Below are 17830 nucleotides of genomic sequence, written 5' to 3' on the forward strand. Positions count from 1 at the left end.
TCAGGATAGCAGTGTGCATTGCTGCCTACCATAGGGCCTTTTTGATACTACCACAAGGAGTCGCCAATGAGACATTTTCAGTAGGGGCTGGAAGAACCAATATTGAGCCAATCACAGGTATGTTTTCTTCCAAACTGCACCCAAGTGTCAAAATCACAAGCTGTCACAACTTGTCAAGTATCCTTGAAATAGAGTAGCCAAGGCATTTGCATTAATCCACAATTAATGACTCACCATCTAATCTAGTCAATAAAAGGCTTCTTCATTGGGCAGTTGCCACTGTCTTGCAGGAAACATCCATCAAAATATGAAATAGGAAATCCAAACTACATGTAGAAGGGACAAAAACTTGGGTCTTACTGCCCAGTTGAACCAAAAAGGAGTTGAAGTAAAACTGATAGCAGAAAGCAACTTAGCTGTACAACTTTAATGACAGGATTAAAAAGTTAATCAGTGACAATGCTATCTTTTCAAAATGAAGTAATACACATACATTAAGGAAATATCAAAATCACATATTTGCAAGTAAAACATGAAAAAATGCAGCAATATGATTTACAGTAACAGCATGGGTAGTACAAAAAATAAATTGCTAGCTAATCAACAACTGGTGGGACAAAGTTAAATACAGCCATAGCCTGTGGGAGAATACTGGGCTTAAAATTGCATTTTAAGCGTGACAAATTTTGAAGTGTCCATTTAATTTCCTTTTTTTTAAAAAAAAAATTCAAACATAATTTAGTATACTCCAAACCATACTTCCTGGTTCAAAATGGTTTCTGAGATTCGCAAATAAACAGAAGTTTTCTTCTCATGCCAAAGAACAAAAGTGTATAAAAGATGTTATGCAAAATAACCAATACAAACAAACTTTACATCAACTCATAATCTATACAATTATTCAAATATTTGTTTTCAAAAGCGGCAAAACACTCAACTCCTGAGAGCTTGATTGTTGGCAACAGCAATAACCTGTGGGTCTGACATGATAGTTACCCATTGTTTTCTGAACCATGGGAAGACTGGTGCTGAAGAAATGTCTCCAAGCATGAGAATGTCTCAGTGCACTCAGTGCATTCATAAAGAACCTCTGAAGAATTTCCTTTATCATTCTGATTTTGGTCCATAAAGTCATCCTCAATGTCCTCAGCATTACCCTTTTCAAGGGCAGTATCCTCGCTAGAACCAGGGCCAGTTTGTCCATCATCACCTGCTTCTCCAGTCGTTGGGTGGTTTTGAAGGTGAAGCTCAAGGGATGAGGAATTCTTGAATTGAGCTGGACACTTGGGGCACTTGCTTGGTTCCTTTTTGTGATAGCGCAAGTGCCGTTGGTACACACACAACAGCCCAAATCTCTTTCCACATTCCTGACACTTGTAGTTAACTCGGCCTGCTTTTCCAGGTTGTTTCCCCTTTGCATGGTCCTCTGGTGATGTTGACTGTTCACTATCAGAGGCGCTTTTGTTTTTCTCAGGAGACAATGTGTTTTTCTCACCATTAACAGAATTTGGGGGAGGACCATTTTGTGTGTATAAGTGTTTCAAACCTGGTTTCTTGTCTAATTCAGATTTGTGGTACATGGCTATATGTCTTCTCAAATCACACCGTTGTGGAAAATGTCTACCACAAAAGACACATGTGTGCATGGTACCCTTATGGTATCTCATGTGCCGAGATAAACTACTGGAATGATTAAAGACACGGTGACAGTGCTTGCAAGGATGCAGCTTGCCATTTGGATTACTGCTTCTTCTACGCCTGCCTTTCGGCGGTGGTATTCTTCGCTTAAACGTTTTTTGTGATTCTTGATTCAGCTGATCTATTTCCTCCTGAGTTTGATGTGTGAGATGATGCTCCTTTAGAGCAGTTAACTTTTCGAAACGATCCCCACACAAACCACATCTGTATGGTGTGAAAGAGTATTCACCATCAAATTCACCACTTGTATCCCTAAAGATTTTATTGTCTCCATTCTTAACATCAACAGATGTGCCATTGCTATAGCAGTTTTCAAGTGGTGTGACTTCTATGTTCTTGGAGCTCAATTCCATTTCAATTTCAGACTCAAAAGTAACATCGAGCTCTTTTCCTTTGCAATGGTACATAGAATGTGTCTGAAAATCTGACATCCAGAAAAAATTCAATTTGCACTTCTTACAGGGATATGTTTTCTCTAACTTTTTTTCATGCTTATTCTCTGGCCTACCAAATGCTGTAGCCTTCGGGGACAGGTGGTTTTCTTTTTGATGAGCATTCAGTGCATCTACTTTGAGGAATCGCTTACCACAATGACCACAGCAGTGAAAACTTTCATTGGCATGGTCTTGGAGGTGTTTCTCAAGGTCATGTCTACCCTCAAAGATCTTACAGCACAAAGTACACTTGTAACCTCGCTCTGTATTTCGATACTGTTGGTGACGATGTAAACTCTGCAGACTGTTAAAAGATCTGCTACATATTTCACAACGGTAATTGCCTTGACGAGACTTGTCCAAGTTAAAGTCTGATGGCCTTGGCCTGAACATATCTCTATAAGGAGACTGCAGTGGCCTTAGAGTTGGAGAAACTGGTCTGATAGGAGATGAAAGATGTGATGGCAGTACTCCAGGAGATAATGGCTTTACAGTTGAATGTGACTGCGCCAAGCCATTCACAACTGTCAGTGTGCCATTTTCTTGTAACACATATTCTCGAGGGACTTCAAATCCATTGGATGAGCCATCAAAGGAGAATGACTCCAAAGGTCCATGAATGGCCATGTGAGCCAATACGTTAGCGTACTGGCTGAACCCATCACCACACTCCGTGCAGATGAAGGTACTTGATTCTCCACCCAACTGTGTTGAAGAAACCGTATTCGCTGATTTCTGCTTTTCCATGATTAAATTATTTTGTCCATGTACTGATGGCATCACTTTTCAATATGCAAGTATGATTAAAAACTCTATCCAGACTCCCACAAAGCTGTCCATGGGGGCAATCAGTACACTCTCTCAACAGACTGGTCCCAAAAAGACGTCCTTATGAGCTGAATGTTCAACCCTCTGCTAAGGTTTTCCATGTTGTATCAGCACCTAAGGGGATAAAACAAAGAACTGTTAAACCACTGATGCCCACGTTTATTTAACTATATTTCAAAATATTGATAACATTTAAAAGTTTTAAGTAAGCAAATATTGCCTTCGACTGTGTCCCAGTGATGTCCCTTCAACCATCTATTCAGTTGATGACTGCTTAAGAGCAGATGTTGTTCTTCACAGACCGTTAAGCTTGGATACATCAGTTTACCACTCATTCTTCTACTGATCTAAGAATTCTGGCCAAATTTCAGTCCTTCCCCTATTGGCACACACACCTCCCCTGTTCACTAGAGAGACACCAATCTGATACGCTAAGTCAACATTGTCACCAGTACTAACCTTATTAAGTGGCTTGTGTAGGTGTTGATCATGGCATGATTGATTAACATTAAATGCAGTTTCTTTGCCAAAGTCATAAAATTCAGTGACCTTGTGTTACCCAACATAATTATTTCAATTATTTCTACAACTCGATGTTAACATGTTTTAAATTTGGGAAAAAAAAGAAGGATCACTTGAATTGGTACTCAGTATCATCACATGCCCCGAGCATAACTCTCGAAATCTCCCCATGTGCCTTTGTGTATGTGGGAATACTGAACTTGGACGATCTGGGCCAAGAAGGTATACAGGTCTGCAACTTTTTCTTCTAAGGGATGCTTTATGATAGAATGGGCCCCTGTACAGTATGACGGGGCACCATTCATTTGCTTATCATTTTGCTAATGGGCACCAAGGACACTAGATCAGAGCAATGTGTGGGGACTCAAACTAATGTCCAAGAAATGTTCATCATCCCAATACACACTGTCTGACAGGTTATGGTATTTAGACTTAAATGTACAGTATTTTTGGAGAGGGCTGTGAATGTCGGCTCTGTCTCCAACTACTGTTGGTGATTGCTTTGCAGTTTAGCTAGGCTAATAATTTTATTCATTTAGTAATTGCTTATCCACCACTGCCCCAAAAGCATACAAGTTCTTTAATTCTTATGGCCACTAGGTTTATCAGTATCAATGAGATGGCCCACAGGGGAGAGGCTTAACTAAGCAGGCTGGTGCGTAACAAAATCCATCTACTGGTGTCCATCAGTCCTGGCTGTTGTTCAAAACTTGATCCAGGGTTTGATCCTACTCTATCCTACTATAATCACTGTCAGGAAAAAGTCACTTATCCGAGCAGAGTTGTATATAGAAAATAAGAATTTGATGAGTGCTTAGAGTGTTACCCATTTTCTCACATTTGTTCATCTCACTGTAGTAAATGGACATTATTTTCAGATCGTTGTTTCAGTTACAACAACTGGCTGATGCAGATGTTAAAATGGTAAATGGGCTTTCATTTATATAGCATTTTCTAGTCTTCTGATCACTCACAAGTGCTTTACACTGCATGTTACATTCACCTATTCACACCATACACTGATGTCAGAAGCTGCCATGTCAGATGCCTTTGCTCCTCAGAAATGAACTCATTCAAACACATTCACACACCTATGACTATACCTTGGGGAGCAATTTGAGGTTCAATATCTTGCCCCGAGATACTTCAACTTGCAGACTCGAGGGCGAACCACCAATTTTCAGATTGATGGCAGAGCTGCTCTAACCATTAAGCCACACCCACCCCAGATCTCTAATCTGAGCTTCTGAATGAACTTTTAATTGCTTTAATGAAATCAACACAGTAGGGCTGCTCTCAGTATCATTTTGGGGCTTTAAAGCTTCAATAAGAACTACCCAAGAATATTTGAAGCTTCAAATTAAATACTGTTATAGACTGCTGAAGGAATGTGCAAATGAGTTAGCATATTAGGCTAGCACTTACACAGATTCCATTGGGAATCTGTGACAGTTTTGATCCATCCTCCACATGGCTTCACACCTGAGTTTGTTGACGTGCTATTTTCCACTGTACCACTTGTGAAACATGCTGCAGTGCTTGTGGAGGAATCGAAAGCAGTATCTAGAATTGCTGCTATCAACTCTGCTGGCTGCATTGCAGCTGAAACGCGACAAAGCTGGGCCCACTGGAATCAAGCAATTATTGTTACCTCATCTCAAAGTCAATGAGTTTTTGCTCAGATGCCTAAAATAAGGACTATGGTTAACACTAAGCTTAAGACATTTTTATATTTTGTTCTGTGGCAAAAAAATCTCAGGATCTTAGGTATTTTAAAAGGTAGTTGCTGACAAGTGGCTAAGACTACAGAGGTTGTTGGGGACATCTAAAATCATCACACTGAACACTAGTCTTAGTGGTGGTGACATGAAGTCATGCAATCATGGAGAAGTTCATTTATAGCCTGCCAAATGTGTTTACACTTCAGAAACCAGGAAAGTGGTGTTCATTTGTTAAGATTTCTCTTGCTGAACTAAACGCAAGTCAAGTCATAAACTTGTTTGCCATAGAGCTTATTTTCTGCATTAATCCAATGGAAAACCCCATTGGCTTTTTGTGGAGGGAACCAGAGTGATTCTGGATTGGTCTGGATCTGGATTGGTTGTCATCCCTTCCACACTCTCCATCTCATACTTTCCTCAAACTTGCCAAGATGGGAACAGGAGGGGAGACTTAAGCCACTGTCTATTACAACCCTCCGGATAGTCAGCTTTCTAAATGAGCATTGAGTAGTTGTCAGCTCGTAGGGAGAGGGCAAGCACTCATCACAGCTGCATACTCTTGGTTGCCACAAAATTTGTGCATGTGAAACAGAAATGCTCTTTCCTAAGGATGGTTGTCTGACCACAGATACTACACTATTTGTGTTTGTGTGTTTTTGAGACCACAGGAAAAAGAGAATCAACAACCCAAGTGAGGTGGCTAAAGGAGTAAGTGCTGACCACACTGCATGCTCTTACTGCAGAACAAGCACACCTAAAATACGTTATTAAGGTAACCAACCTCTATAACTTTGCCTTGGTGTCTTATGGAAAACCATTCATACTACGCCTCCACATCTCAACTGATTGCGATTTCACATGGCTGAGAATAACTACCCCCAACCCCTTTTGAAAAACATATAATTCTGACCACTAGAACCACATCCTAGGGTCAAGCTAAAACAGAAAAACAAAACCTGCTTTAAAATAGTTCAATTACAAATTCAAATACAGCACTGCAAGTTCTCTATCACCCACAAAAGATCTTAGCAGCAAGAGGTGCCTGAGAGGAGCTGTCTGCATCACCTGACTCAACACGCCAAGTCTCTCAGGCCTCTTTCAGACCAGAATAGTGACCACCTGTGCAGTCATTGTGAATCGGTCATATCCAACCTGACTCCATAACAAAAACCTGTGTTGAATGAGAGGCTGAAACCTGGCAACCCGGCAAACACACATTTCTGTTAGATATTCTACACTTTAAACATTTATATAACCAACTACTATACAGTCCGAACAATGTCATGAGAAAAAGAGTGTATTAAGGAGACGGAATGTGCAACTGAGACTTACATTTCTTTGCAGCTCATTTATTCTGTGGTTTAGTGAGGAATAATAATAATAAAAAAAAAACTTCTGAGGCATTGACAGGCTGTCCTAGAGAGTCCAAGTGTGAAAGACACTAGTAAAGGTGGCCACCAAGAGGCCTCTAGTAACTTTGAAGGAGACACTGGGTGCCATGGCTGAGCTGGAAACACTGAATACCACAGCTGCTGCCAAGCTGCTTCACCAGTCACAGCTTTAAGGCACAAGAAGTAAAAAGCCACTGTTAAAAAAATGACACAGACTTACCCACATGCTCGAGGCTTTAAAGGTGCCTCTACTAAATACGGCCTTTATTGGAATACATAAGCACTCCAAACTTTGTCCTGAAAATCAGGTCATGACAATGTCCAAATGCATTCTTTTAAACATGGAGCAGGCATTAGGAGACTGTCCACACCAGGCATGTTCACACATGTTGGAGATAAAGTTTAAGCGAGAGCATGCAGAAGGAAGAGGACTCACTTGTAATGGTGACTGTGTTTTAGTGTTGACATCAATAAGAACAGAGACTCAAAATTAGTGATGAAAGCCAAGAAGGGTGATAGACGCGGAGATCAGATGACTCCAGTCGGCCTGCCTGCTGGGAATTATAGAATGCGCACTTTTACTGTCTGACTGTGTTTTGATGTTGTCACTAGGGAAGGGTTAGGGTTAGGGTATCGTTAGGATTTTAAAAGATAACATACTCATACTGCTTATCAATACTGATACTTGTCGTTACTTTACATAATTTAACGAAAAAATATGCAAAGATGTGACAATAAATCAGCAGCCTTTTAACTGGGGTAACTGTTAACTGCGCGTAAACGATGTGGTCATCTCCTGGACAGTTGAGCAGCTTTTCACTGAAATGAGAATAACCTGGTCCACCTTAAAGGTCAGCCCACATTGAGTAAGCCTATGTCTGAGTTGTTGCTACTCCAGGGCTAACCTCCAGCATAGTGATGTTCTAAGCACAAATAAACACCCTGCACTCCATCACACAGCCATGTAGCTGATCACTAGGAGCCCTGAAGCCCCTGCCTAAATGAGGCCTTTAGAATAAATTTATGTTGTTTAAATACTGATAGCAGTACCATTTGTCCAGGAGCTTGTCAATACTTAGGTCCAATCAATCAGGAACCAGTACCAATTTAGTACAGGTTCTTAATACCCATCCCTAGTTTTTACATAACTGATGATGACGAAAGGCATTAAAATGTGGGCTCCAAAAATATTTGACTCATGTAGGCTTAGGGCTGGGCGATATAACTGAAAAGTCTATTCCGATCAGCACTTATTTTGTGTGCTGTTTCTGTTGTCTCAAGTCTATCTGTGGGGCAACCAATCCAATCAGTGGTTTAATGACTGGCTAATCATATGTCAGGCATGATACCTCGAGATACTGTAGACTGGTTATGACCTGGAGAGGGAGCATGCTTGGGATTTGTCTTTTAAATTAATTTCAGGTTGCATGTCACTGTTAGTACACTTTCCATTATCAAGGGAAATGACAGGTATATTTGTTTTGTGCTTTTATGGTTGTTTGCATTTAAATGAAGCTATTAAATATTTTATCTAAATACTTTCTTATTGATATTAATGATGTGTCTAGTGCTGATACATACATACTGTTTTATCGGCAAGGCCTATGTAGGCTGTTATTAACTGGCAGTTGGTATATGTGGTATAAAGATATTACTGTGTACCAGGGTATTAAGAAATATGATGAAAGGATTTTCAGTACCTTCATAAAAAAAATAGAGTTTCTATTAAACAGAGGGAGATGCTGTATTGTAGTGCATAGCACATGCCAACAGGGGTCAGTCTCTGTGCTACAGTGCAGCTGGGGAGACAATCATGCCTTTCATAAAAAGAAGAAACATGGCATCTAGGGGATAAAATTACAGTGATAACTAGCCACAAAGAAGAAAAATGCCTCTGCATTTTGGATTTAGTCCAGGTGATAAAGGTAAGCCAGCAAATGTTGCAGACTACTGACTCGACAGAATAGTGCATCACAATGAGTGTGTAACTTCAGTGAGCATGAGAAGGGTACAGTGACAGATTATTATGGTGGCAGAGAGGGACAGTGAATGTGCACGGAGTGGAGTACGTAGTTGTAGCAGGAGTTGTATTCTGGCAGTACAGTGACGGTGCTGTGAATGTACAGTTTAGATTAGGGATGCACCAATTCGACCGGCCAGAGGCCGGAACCGGTTGGTTTTCAGCATGACCGGCCCTGACCAGTGACCGGCTGGTCAGCATCACATATCCGATTGTGTGCCCGTCATTGTCACACACCAGTTCTGCATGATGGTCACATCATGCGCGCAACAGACAAACTGACTGTGATATCACCACAGCGCTAATAACAGCTACACACACTCTGACACATGCTTGCATGCAATTGGTGTTAGCAACAGATTCCAAGTACAGGAGAAAGAGACAGTCTACAACGAGACAGAGCAGCTGACAATGTCGCAGAACAGCCGTGAACTATGTAGCTCTTCAGGCTAATGTTAGCCAGCAGCAGACTGCTGTTTACAGAGGTGCAGTTAAAATCTCACCTCCTATTCTGGCTGAAGAATAAACAACCTGTGTTGATGCATCTCCTCAAGCATATTCTCATTCAGACTCATTTAACTTATGCGTCCGTTTTTCTCATATTTTATTGCAGCAAACTGTTGCACCGCATCAGTCTCCGGTTTCTTTACATCTGCTTCCACAGGAGATCACGTGAAATCGCGTCCCACAAACTCCCGCGAGATTCCATGATCCAGCGAGATTGCGTTCACCCGATTCATAATCTTAATATAAAACTATAATAAGGCCTGGCTGTAACATGGAGGACTTTGGAGAAAACTTAAATAGTATTTAATGAATATTGAATAGTCAGTGTCTTATTATGAATATCCAATTTAATTTTTACAAGAAAGGTTGCAAAAATGTTTGTGAATGCTGTCAATTACAGTTCTAAGAAAGGCTGAAAATCAGAATCGGACAAAATCGGAATCAGCAGGTCAGACCCTTCAAAAAAAGAATAATAATAAAAACAAAAATCGAAAATTGGTGCATCTCTAGTTTAGATTTAAGTTTGTCAGTGATTAAAAGCTGCAGCTTCTCCAGCTGTGGAAATGGCATTGCTATGATGACCAGCTCCGCCTAAGTTAAGACAATACTACAATACAGTGGAGTACAGTACAGTTAAGCCATTTCAGAAGTTTTACACACATATTGCTCATGTCTTGTATTGCATCGTATCGTGACAGAGCTGAATTGTATCGAACCGAATTGTTGGCCACTTAAAGATTTATAAAATATATTGTATCTTTGAACATGTATCAAGATACGTATCGAATTGTCTCAGTCAGTGAGATACACACCCCTAATATGGAGGTGGTAATGTCTTTAGTTCAGAAGCTGTTTTTGTGGTGATACTGATGGTAGAGGTGCAGCTAGACTTGGTTATAGTGATTCCCCAGCTGCCAACAACAGCAGAGCTGTGAGCTGTGGGGCCTGCTCAGGCATGTCTGACAGTGACCAATCAGAGTGCACTAGGCTTTACAGGAGGGGGTCCTTAGAGAGACTGTAGCTAAAATGGGGCATTTCAGACAGAGGGTGAACAGAGGAGTTGCAGCTATGGACAGAAAAATAATGTATTTTAAGTATGTAAACCTATTCTACTAAAGCCCAAAATCAAAAGTATTAAACTGAAAATTAGTAGAATATGGCCAATTTAAAGAATACACCCAGAACAATATGTAGCTTAAAGAACTTCCCAATGTTTTGAGGCCAGGCCAACCAAATTCACAACCTGGGCACAAACTGTTACATTTTTCTGATGTAGAGTTATAAATTTCTGGCTGGATGAGGTTCATCACATAGTGGAGGAAGAAGCAACAAACTGCTGTTGCTCATGTCCCCAAACACATTTCTTTCAAATAATTTAGTCTGTAGCACTTTGCACATTGCTCTTTAGACAACTGTTTATGTACTTTTTACTTATTGAGAAAACATCTTGACCTCTTCTCCAGCTGTTGCTTAGCTCTCTGGTGGTAGTGGTCACCCTGTGCTCTTTTAAAATAAGTAAGTAAGTAAACTCAGTGGTTCCCAAACTTTTTCTGGCATGACCCTCTACCAAGTTCTGACCCAAGTTCCGCCACTCCTAAATCCTAGCCGCCACTCCTTCAAATTTCTTTTTCTTTTTTTTTTTTTTATTGATTACGCAAATACACCACCGCCGCATCTCTCCACCTTCAGAACAGACTCCTGTCGGGTACTTGCGAGCACTAAGGTAAACTGCAGATAACTATCTTGCTCAGTATGGAAATATACTTGCGTGTGCTCATTTGCATGATGCTAGCGTTGTTTGGGGGGCGCGGTCAGGCACGTCAAGCACCTAGGCGACAGGGCAGAATCAGAGGAGCGAATTCCCGAATTACAAATAAACAATAAAGCAGCGAATTACCGGCCGGAGAAGAGGTAGACGTAAGTTATTAGCTTGAGATAACTCAACATAGATTTTACAAGTTAAACAGACGTTCACAATATGTTGATGACCAGCTAATGTTACGTAACTTATTGGTAGTTTAAGTTAATTTGGCCCAGTGCCAACTCAGTGTCGCTAATGTGAGTAAACTAATTGATAGTATTAGGCTAACGTTAATATCTACACACCATTATGTAACAACTGACTGCATTTTTCAGATGAGTTTATTGAAATATTACTCTAAGAAGAGAAACGGAACGCCTGCCCCCGCTGCTGAAAAAAATCCTAGAGAAAACACTGTATATATTTGGGCTTTTCTTGCCTTTATTTGATAGTACAGCTGAAGAGGAGACAGGAAAGGGGGTGAAGAGAGAGGGGATGACATGCAGCAAAGGGCCGCAGGCAGGAGTCGAACCAGTGGCCACTGCAGAGGACTGACAGCCTCCATATATGGGGCAGATGCTCTACCAACTGAGCTAAACAGCTGCCCCATATTCATTCATTTTTGTTTCACTCTTCATTTCTCTCCTGGTCATCCATGCCCCCCTGCAGTAGATCACAGACATACACTCATTAACAAGGGAAAAGGAAGTGCAGGGATTAGGTTAGTGCAGTGGAATTGGAGACAAGTCACCCAGCCAGATGAGCCAGGCCACGATCACGGAAGAGAGCCAGGATAAGAGCTAAGCTAACCTGGCTTAGACCCGAGACAGTGGGCCAAAGTGAGATGCATCCTCATCGACCCACTTTGATGCTTCGTCAGTCCACATCCCCTTTCTCAAACCCCCACAGAACAAATGCAGATGCAGTGGTATCTAACAAGTTTGGTTGGAGGTAAAAATTACTGCATCTAGTAAGCTAATGTTAGTTAGCCAAAAATGGTAACATTTGCAGCTTATGTTAGAGCAGTTGAAGTTTAATCCATTCACCACGTGTGTTCTTGTGTTTCATATTTTTGAGAGACCACAAAAAGATGCCACTGTCCAGAGTCATCAAACGCTGAGTATAGCTCTTCTCAGAGCCTCATGCACATCTTCAACATGTAAAGAAATGGAAAGCTTACCAGCTCTAGTTACAATTGCTAAGCTATGATTGGACAGTTGCTGTTTGGAGGTGGGGGTTTAGTGAAGGGTCAATTACATCATGAAGATGAGAAATTCCAAGCAAATCAGAGAAAAGGTTACTGAAATGCTTAAGTCAGGGTATGGATACAAAAAAAATCTCCAAGTCAATGAATATCCTCTGGAGTTCAGTTAAACCCATAATTAAGAAACAGAAGAAATATGGCACATGTGTAAATGTCACAAAGTGAGTGACGGTGCAAGAAGGAGACAAGTGAGGGAGGCCACTAACACCTATGACTACTCTGAAGGAATTAAAATCATAAGTAGCTGAGATGGTTGAGACTTTGCATACAACAGCTGATGCCCTGGTTCTTCATCAGTCAAGGCTTTGTGGGAGAGAGAAAGAAGAGAAAAAGAGAAAGGCACTGTTGAACAAAGTGCATGTTAAATCTCAGCTAGAGTTCACCCAAAGGCATGTGGGAGGCTGCATGGTCAAGTGGAAGAAGGTTCCTTAGTCTGATGAGACCAAAATGGAGCTTTTTGGCCAGTAGACTAGACAATATGTTTGGCAGACACCAAACACTGCACAACACCACAAAAACACCAATCCCAATGTGAAGCGTAGTGGGAGCATCATGCTGTGGGTATACTTGTCATCAGCAGGCCCTGGAGGGCTTGTAAAGGGTGAGGGTAAAATGAATATAGATAAATATAGGGAAATCCTGCAGGGCAATCTGATTCAGTTTGCAAGAGAACTACGACTTGGGAGAAGATTTATTTTCCAGCAAGACAATGACCGAAAGCATACAGCAGAAGCTACACAGAAATAGTTTAAAGACAACAAGGTGAATGTTCTGAAGTGGTCGAGTCAAAGCCCAGACCTCATTCCAGTAGAGAATTTGTGGCTGGACTTGAAAAGGGCTGTTCATGCCTGATCTCCATGCAATCTGACAGAGCTTGAGCAGTTTTGCAAAGAAGATCGTCAATGTACGTGTGTGCAATAGTCACATCGCAGGTCCTGCAGTGTACGAGGCAAACGAAATCATCTAATTTAAGGGTACCTGACACACACTGTGCGCAGCGATCCACCAATCACAATCGTTCTTAATCAGTTTGCCAAAGCAGACCATGCCCCTGCATAATGCAGTGAGTCGCAAGATCAGTGCAGGTTAATTGTCCACAAGATGGCAGCAGTAACATAAAGTGCTATTCAAGTCATCTGGTGAGAATTCCTGTATTTTTTCATATTGCAATATATATCACAGGGTTAAAAAAATCACAATGTCAGTTTTTTCCAATATCGTGCAGCCCTAGTCCAGATGTGCAAGCCTAACTGAGACCTATCCACACATTCTCAGTGTTGTGATTGTGGCCAAAGGTACATCTACTAAATACTGACTTGAAGGGGGTGAATATTTATGCTATCACTTATTTTACATTACAGATTTCTATTTACTTGACATTACTTTAAAGAAATTTGTTTTCACTTTGACATTAAAACGTTTTCTTCGTAAACTTTTTTGTCAAAAAAGCCCAATTAAATTGACCATGATTCTATTTATAAAAGCAATAAGAGGGGATTCATCCAATCCTTTTTTAGGCACCGTGGGTATGCAGAAGAAAACTAGACATTTCCATGTATTTCAAAGAGCTGTGTTGAGTTGTTACCGACAGATTTTTGAAAATAGACAAGGCACAAAAACAGCAATTATCATCAGCAATTATTATTGTTATTATTATTATTATTATTATTATTATTATTATTATAATGAAATATCCAAGAAAAAAAAACTTTTTCCCCTAATCACAATGCAGCATCATGTGACAAATCAACCAAATAAATTGATGTTGCTGGATTCAGGTTGAGATAATTGTACATGGTAAAACAACCCCAACAATACAAACGAGTCAGGAGAGTTAAGATTAAAGATACAAATTTTCAAAATGTCAGCACAAGAGATACACAGCCACAGAGTAAATTCAAATTATGAGTGAAATTTGGCACTACAGCTATCAAAAACTGACCCTGTGTAAATTTCAAGTTTTTTTGTAGTACTCCTGGGCCTGGAATGTATGTGTGCAGGAAAGGATCCAACCACATGCTGCTAGGCTGTACAATATCAACTTCCACTTCCTTAGAGGATAAAATAAATTCAACATGAAGACAACAATTTCACTGTGTAAAACACATCCTGAAATCTAAAAAAGAGTATGGTAAGCAAAACATGGGACACCATTAAATTATGCAATACATGCATGAACTGAGGCTTCTTGTTGTCCCACCAGCTATCAAGCACTGCCTAGTAAAAACACTTGTATCGCAACCACACTATGCTAACTATATGCACAGCACTGTCTTTATCAGTGTTTTAGCCCATTTTTAGCAATAATTTGTAAGTAAAGCACACATCCAGAGGCAGCACAGAGACTGAACCTCTGCAGCCAATTAAGAAAAGCAATCCTGCCATTACAGATCCCAGTCTGATGCGCTCTCAACAGACCATATAAAAACAACAGGCAGCATAGTGATGTTTTCAATATGAGAATAGAGTTTTTCCAGCTGTCAGACATCAAAATTGCTTTAGTAATTTCAGTTTAGGCTTAATGTCATCAAGGTATGCAGTGCGAACTGTATTGTGATGCGAGGGGGAAAAAAATAAACAAATTCACTACCACACTACTGCAAATACGAACATCTTTAAAGCTACACTGATTAATCGATTCATGGGTTATTAATTCATTCTTAAATTAATCACCAACGGTTTTGATAACAGCTTAATTGGTCTGAGAAATTATTTAAGTAACTGAATATCTTTGGGTTATGGACACAACAGAATCTTCATCTTGGGATTTTCTGACATTTCATCGACCACACAAATATTAATCGAGAAAATGCCGCCCTAAATACGTTCCTCAAAATGCATGTGAACAAAATCACATAACTAGCTTACAATGACTTGAATTATGAATTAGCACATCAGTTTGGGGGAGAGTGTTGTCAATATCAAAGTATTACAAAGCTGCAAGTAAACACGAGGGGAAATGTCTAAATTATTCTTTGGCCGTATTCAGTTTACAAAGCTACCGTTAAATATTTTCACGATTATCCTGAGCAGCCGCGTACGTTTAAAGAGGAGATGCAAGCAGCCAGGGGGCGACTGAGCCCTTCCTCTACAGACATTTATCGTAGCTAGCTAGGCAGCTCGTTATCGTTAGCCGACTGTGAAGGCTGCTGTTAGACTGAGAAGAATAATCACTGGCACATGTCCCTTCTACGGTGGCCGACAAGTGCAAACGCGCTGCATATACAGACAGGCGCTACAAATACAGAAACGCGCTGCATATAAGAAAACAGATGCAAAAGGAAATCGCTGCAAATACAGAAACGCGCTGCATAAACAGAAACGTGCTGCAAATACAGAAACGCACTGCATATAGGAAAACAGATGCAAAACGAAATCGCTGCAAATACAGAAACGCGCTGCATAAACAGAAACGTGCTGCAAATACAGAAACGCACTGCATAAACAGAAACGTGCTGCAAATACAGAAACGTGCTGCATATAGGAAAACAGATGCAAAACGAAAACGCTGCAAATACAGAAACGCGCTGCAAATGAGAAAACAAATGCAAAAAGAAAACGCCGCATATACAGAAACGCACTGCAAATGAGAAAACAAATGCAAAACGAAAACGCCGCATATACAGTCACACAACGGAAGTGCTCCAGGCCTCTAGGGGCAGTGCTGAGCTTTCCCCCGAGAGACAGACAACGGACGAATCAACCTGCGGAGAGGCCTACGTGAGAAGTAGAAAGTTATTGGTGAGAGGAAAATTGGAGGCGGGAGAGGCAAAAAATCAGAAAATGTAAATCCGACAAACAAACAAAAATGTAAAAATGTAAAAATGTAAATCAGCTGCACTTTCATAATACAGTAAAAGATGAGGGCCACATGTGAAAAAAAGAAAGAAAGAAAGAAAAAGAAAAAAGAATACATACTTTTTCATGTAGCCTCTCCCACCTCCAATTTTCCTCTCACCAATAACTTTCTACTTCTCACATTTTTTTTTAGTTTAAAAAACAGTTACGGGATGTTTATTCTTCATAATTACGTTTCCCCTTTCGGGATTTTTTTTATTTATTTTTATTTTTTTTTAAACAAACTTTATTGTCATGTTGAAGACATACAAGGAAACATGACATTATATAAGCAACATGACAACACTCATACATAAAACAACAGTAAAGTACAGGGAGTGCATAATACATAACAGACAGTAAGGATTTTATCTAGTAATATGGGCCATAATATTTTCACGTAGGCCTATTCCTCTCCTCCGCAGGTTGATTCGTCCGTTGTCTGTCTCTCGGGGGAAAGCTCAGCACTGCCCCTAGAGGCCTGGAGCACTTCCGTTGTGTGACTGTATATGCGGCGTTTTCGTTTTGCATTTGTTTTCTCATTTGCAGCGCGTTTCTGTATATGCGGCGTTTTCTTTTTGCATTTGTTTTCTCATTTGCAGCGCGTTTCTGTATTTGCAGCGTTTTCGTTTTGCATCTGTTTTCCTATATGCAGCGCGTTTCTGTATTTGCAGCGATTTCCTTTTGCATCTGTTTTCCTATATGCAGCGCGTTTCTGTATTTGCAGCACGTTTCTGTTTATGCAGCGCGTTTCTGTATTTGCAGCGATTTCCTTTTGCATCTGTTTTCCTATATGCAGCGCGTTTCTGTATTTGCAGCACGTTTCTGTTTATGCAGTGCGTTTCTGTATTTGCAGCGATTTCCTTTTGCATCTGTTTTCTTATATGCAGCACGTTTCTGTATTTGTAGCGCCTGTCTGTATATGCAGCGCGTTTGCACTTGTCGGCCACCGTACCCTTCACATAATAAAGCTACGGACAGCCATGTAGAAAGAATAGCCCACAAACTGAAGCAGTTGGCTCGTATTGTGGTCACACGATACCTAACGTTAGCTGCTGCTAGCTAACGCTGCTAACACTACTTAGCATGAGGTTATATTTAACCAGACATGTAAGACTCGGCCAATTAGCTCGAACAGTCCATTTAGTCATAACTTACCACAAAATCGGATACATCTCAAAGTAAAGTGAATATAATATGCAGAGTCCCATCCGTACTGCTCTCTGGCAGAAGAGTGCTAACTGCTGCAGGCCGAGGCCCATACGCTGGACTGGTAACAGCTGTTACGTCATGACGCACGCTGCATTGGTTTATAACGTCACAGTGGGGGTGGACAATACTGCTAAATTTGGTTTCGATCTGAGAAGTGATACTAGGCCCTTAATCACCAATAGTAATATAGATATCGGAACTTTAATTGTTAAAAGTAGCTAATGTAAGATACATTGATAATATACTATATTTATACTATATATTTATTTACTATATACTACTATATTACTAAAATATGCCAACCATGATGCATTTCTTTTTATCATTCTTTGTGAAGTTATTAATTACACATACGTTTAAAGTCATGACAACTTTTTTAAAGAAATGTTTATTATGAGAATACTTATACATGAGATCCAAGGAGACAGATCCATTTTTTTTTGTATTGATCCTATTGATGCTAGTATCAATACTCAAATCAAGAATTCATATCAATACTATCGATACTTTGGGGATCGATCCAACCCACCCCTACCCATACACCAGATTTAACTTATTTATTTAATGTTAAGACCCTAGAAGATGAACGTGTCCA

The 17830-nt window shown here is 40.3% G+C and overlaps 1 protein-coding gene across 1 annotated transcript; it reads right to left on the minus strand.

The window, feature by feature from the left end:
• Positions 1-412: 412 nt before the first annotated feature.
• LOC146321304 (uncharacterized) lies at positions 413-17305 on the minus strand. Its single transcript, XM_084726404.1, has 2 exons — positions 17182-17305; positions 413-3074 (listed from the first exon to the last, which is right to left on the minus strand). The coding sequence occupies exon 2, from the start codon at positions 2910-2912 to the stop codon at positions 993-995; it is 1920 nt and encodes a 639-aa protein (XP_084582530.1). The 5' UTR covers positions 2913-3074; positions 17182-17305; the 3' UTR covers positions 413-992.
• Positions 17306-17830: the final 525 nt, after the last annotated feature.

Source organism: Lutjanus erythropterus, chromosome 9 (genome assembly GCF_056507025.1).
Source record: "Lutjanus erythropterus isolate fLutEry1 chromosome 9, fLutEry1.hap2, whole genome shotgun sequence".
NCBI classification, from domain to species: Eukaryota; Metazoa; Chordata; class Actinopteri; order Lutjaniformes; family Lutjanidae; genus Lutjanus; species Lutjanus erythropterus.

What these genes read in the sequence shown, in the direction of transcription:
- LOC146321304 (XM_084726404.1), bottom strand. Translation starts at nt 2,912, where the DNA reads ATGCCATCAGTACATGGACAAAATAATTTAATCATGGAAAAGCAGAAA.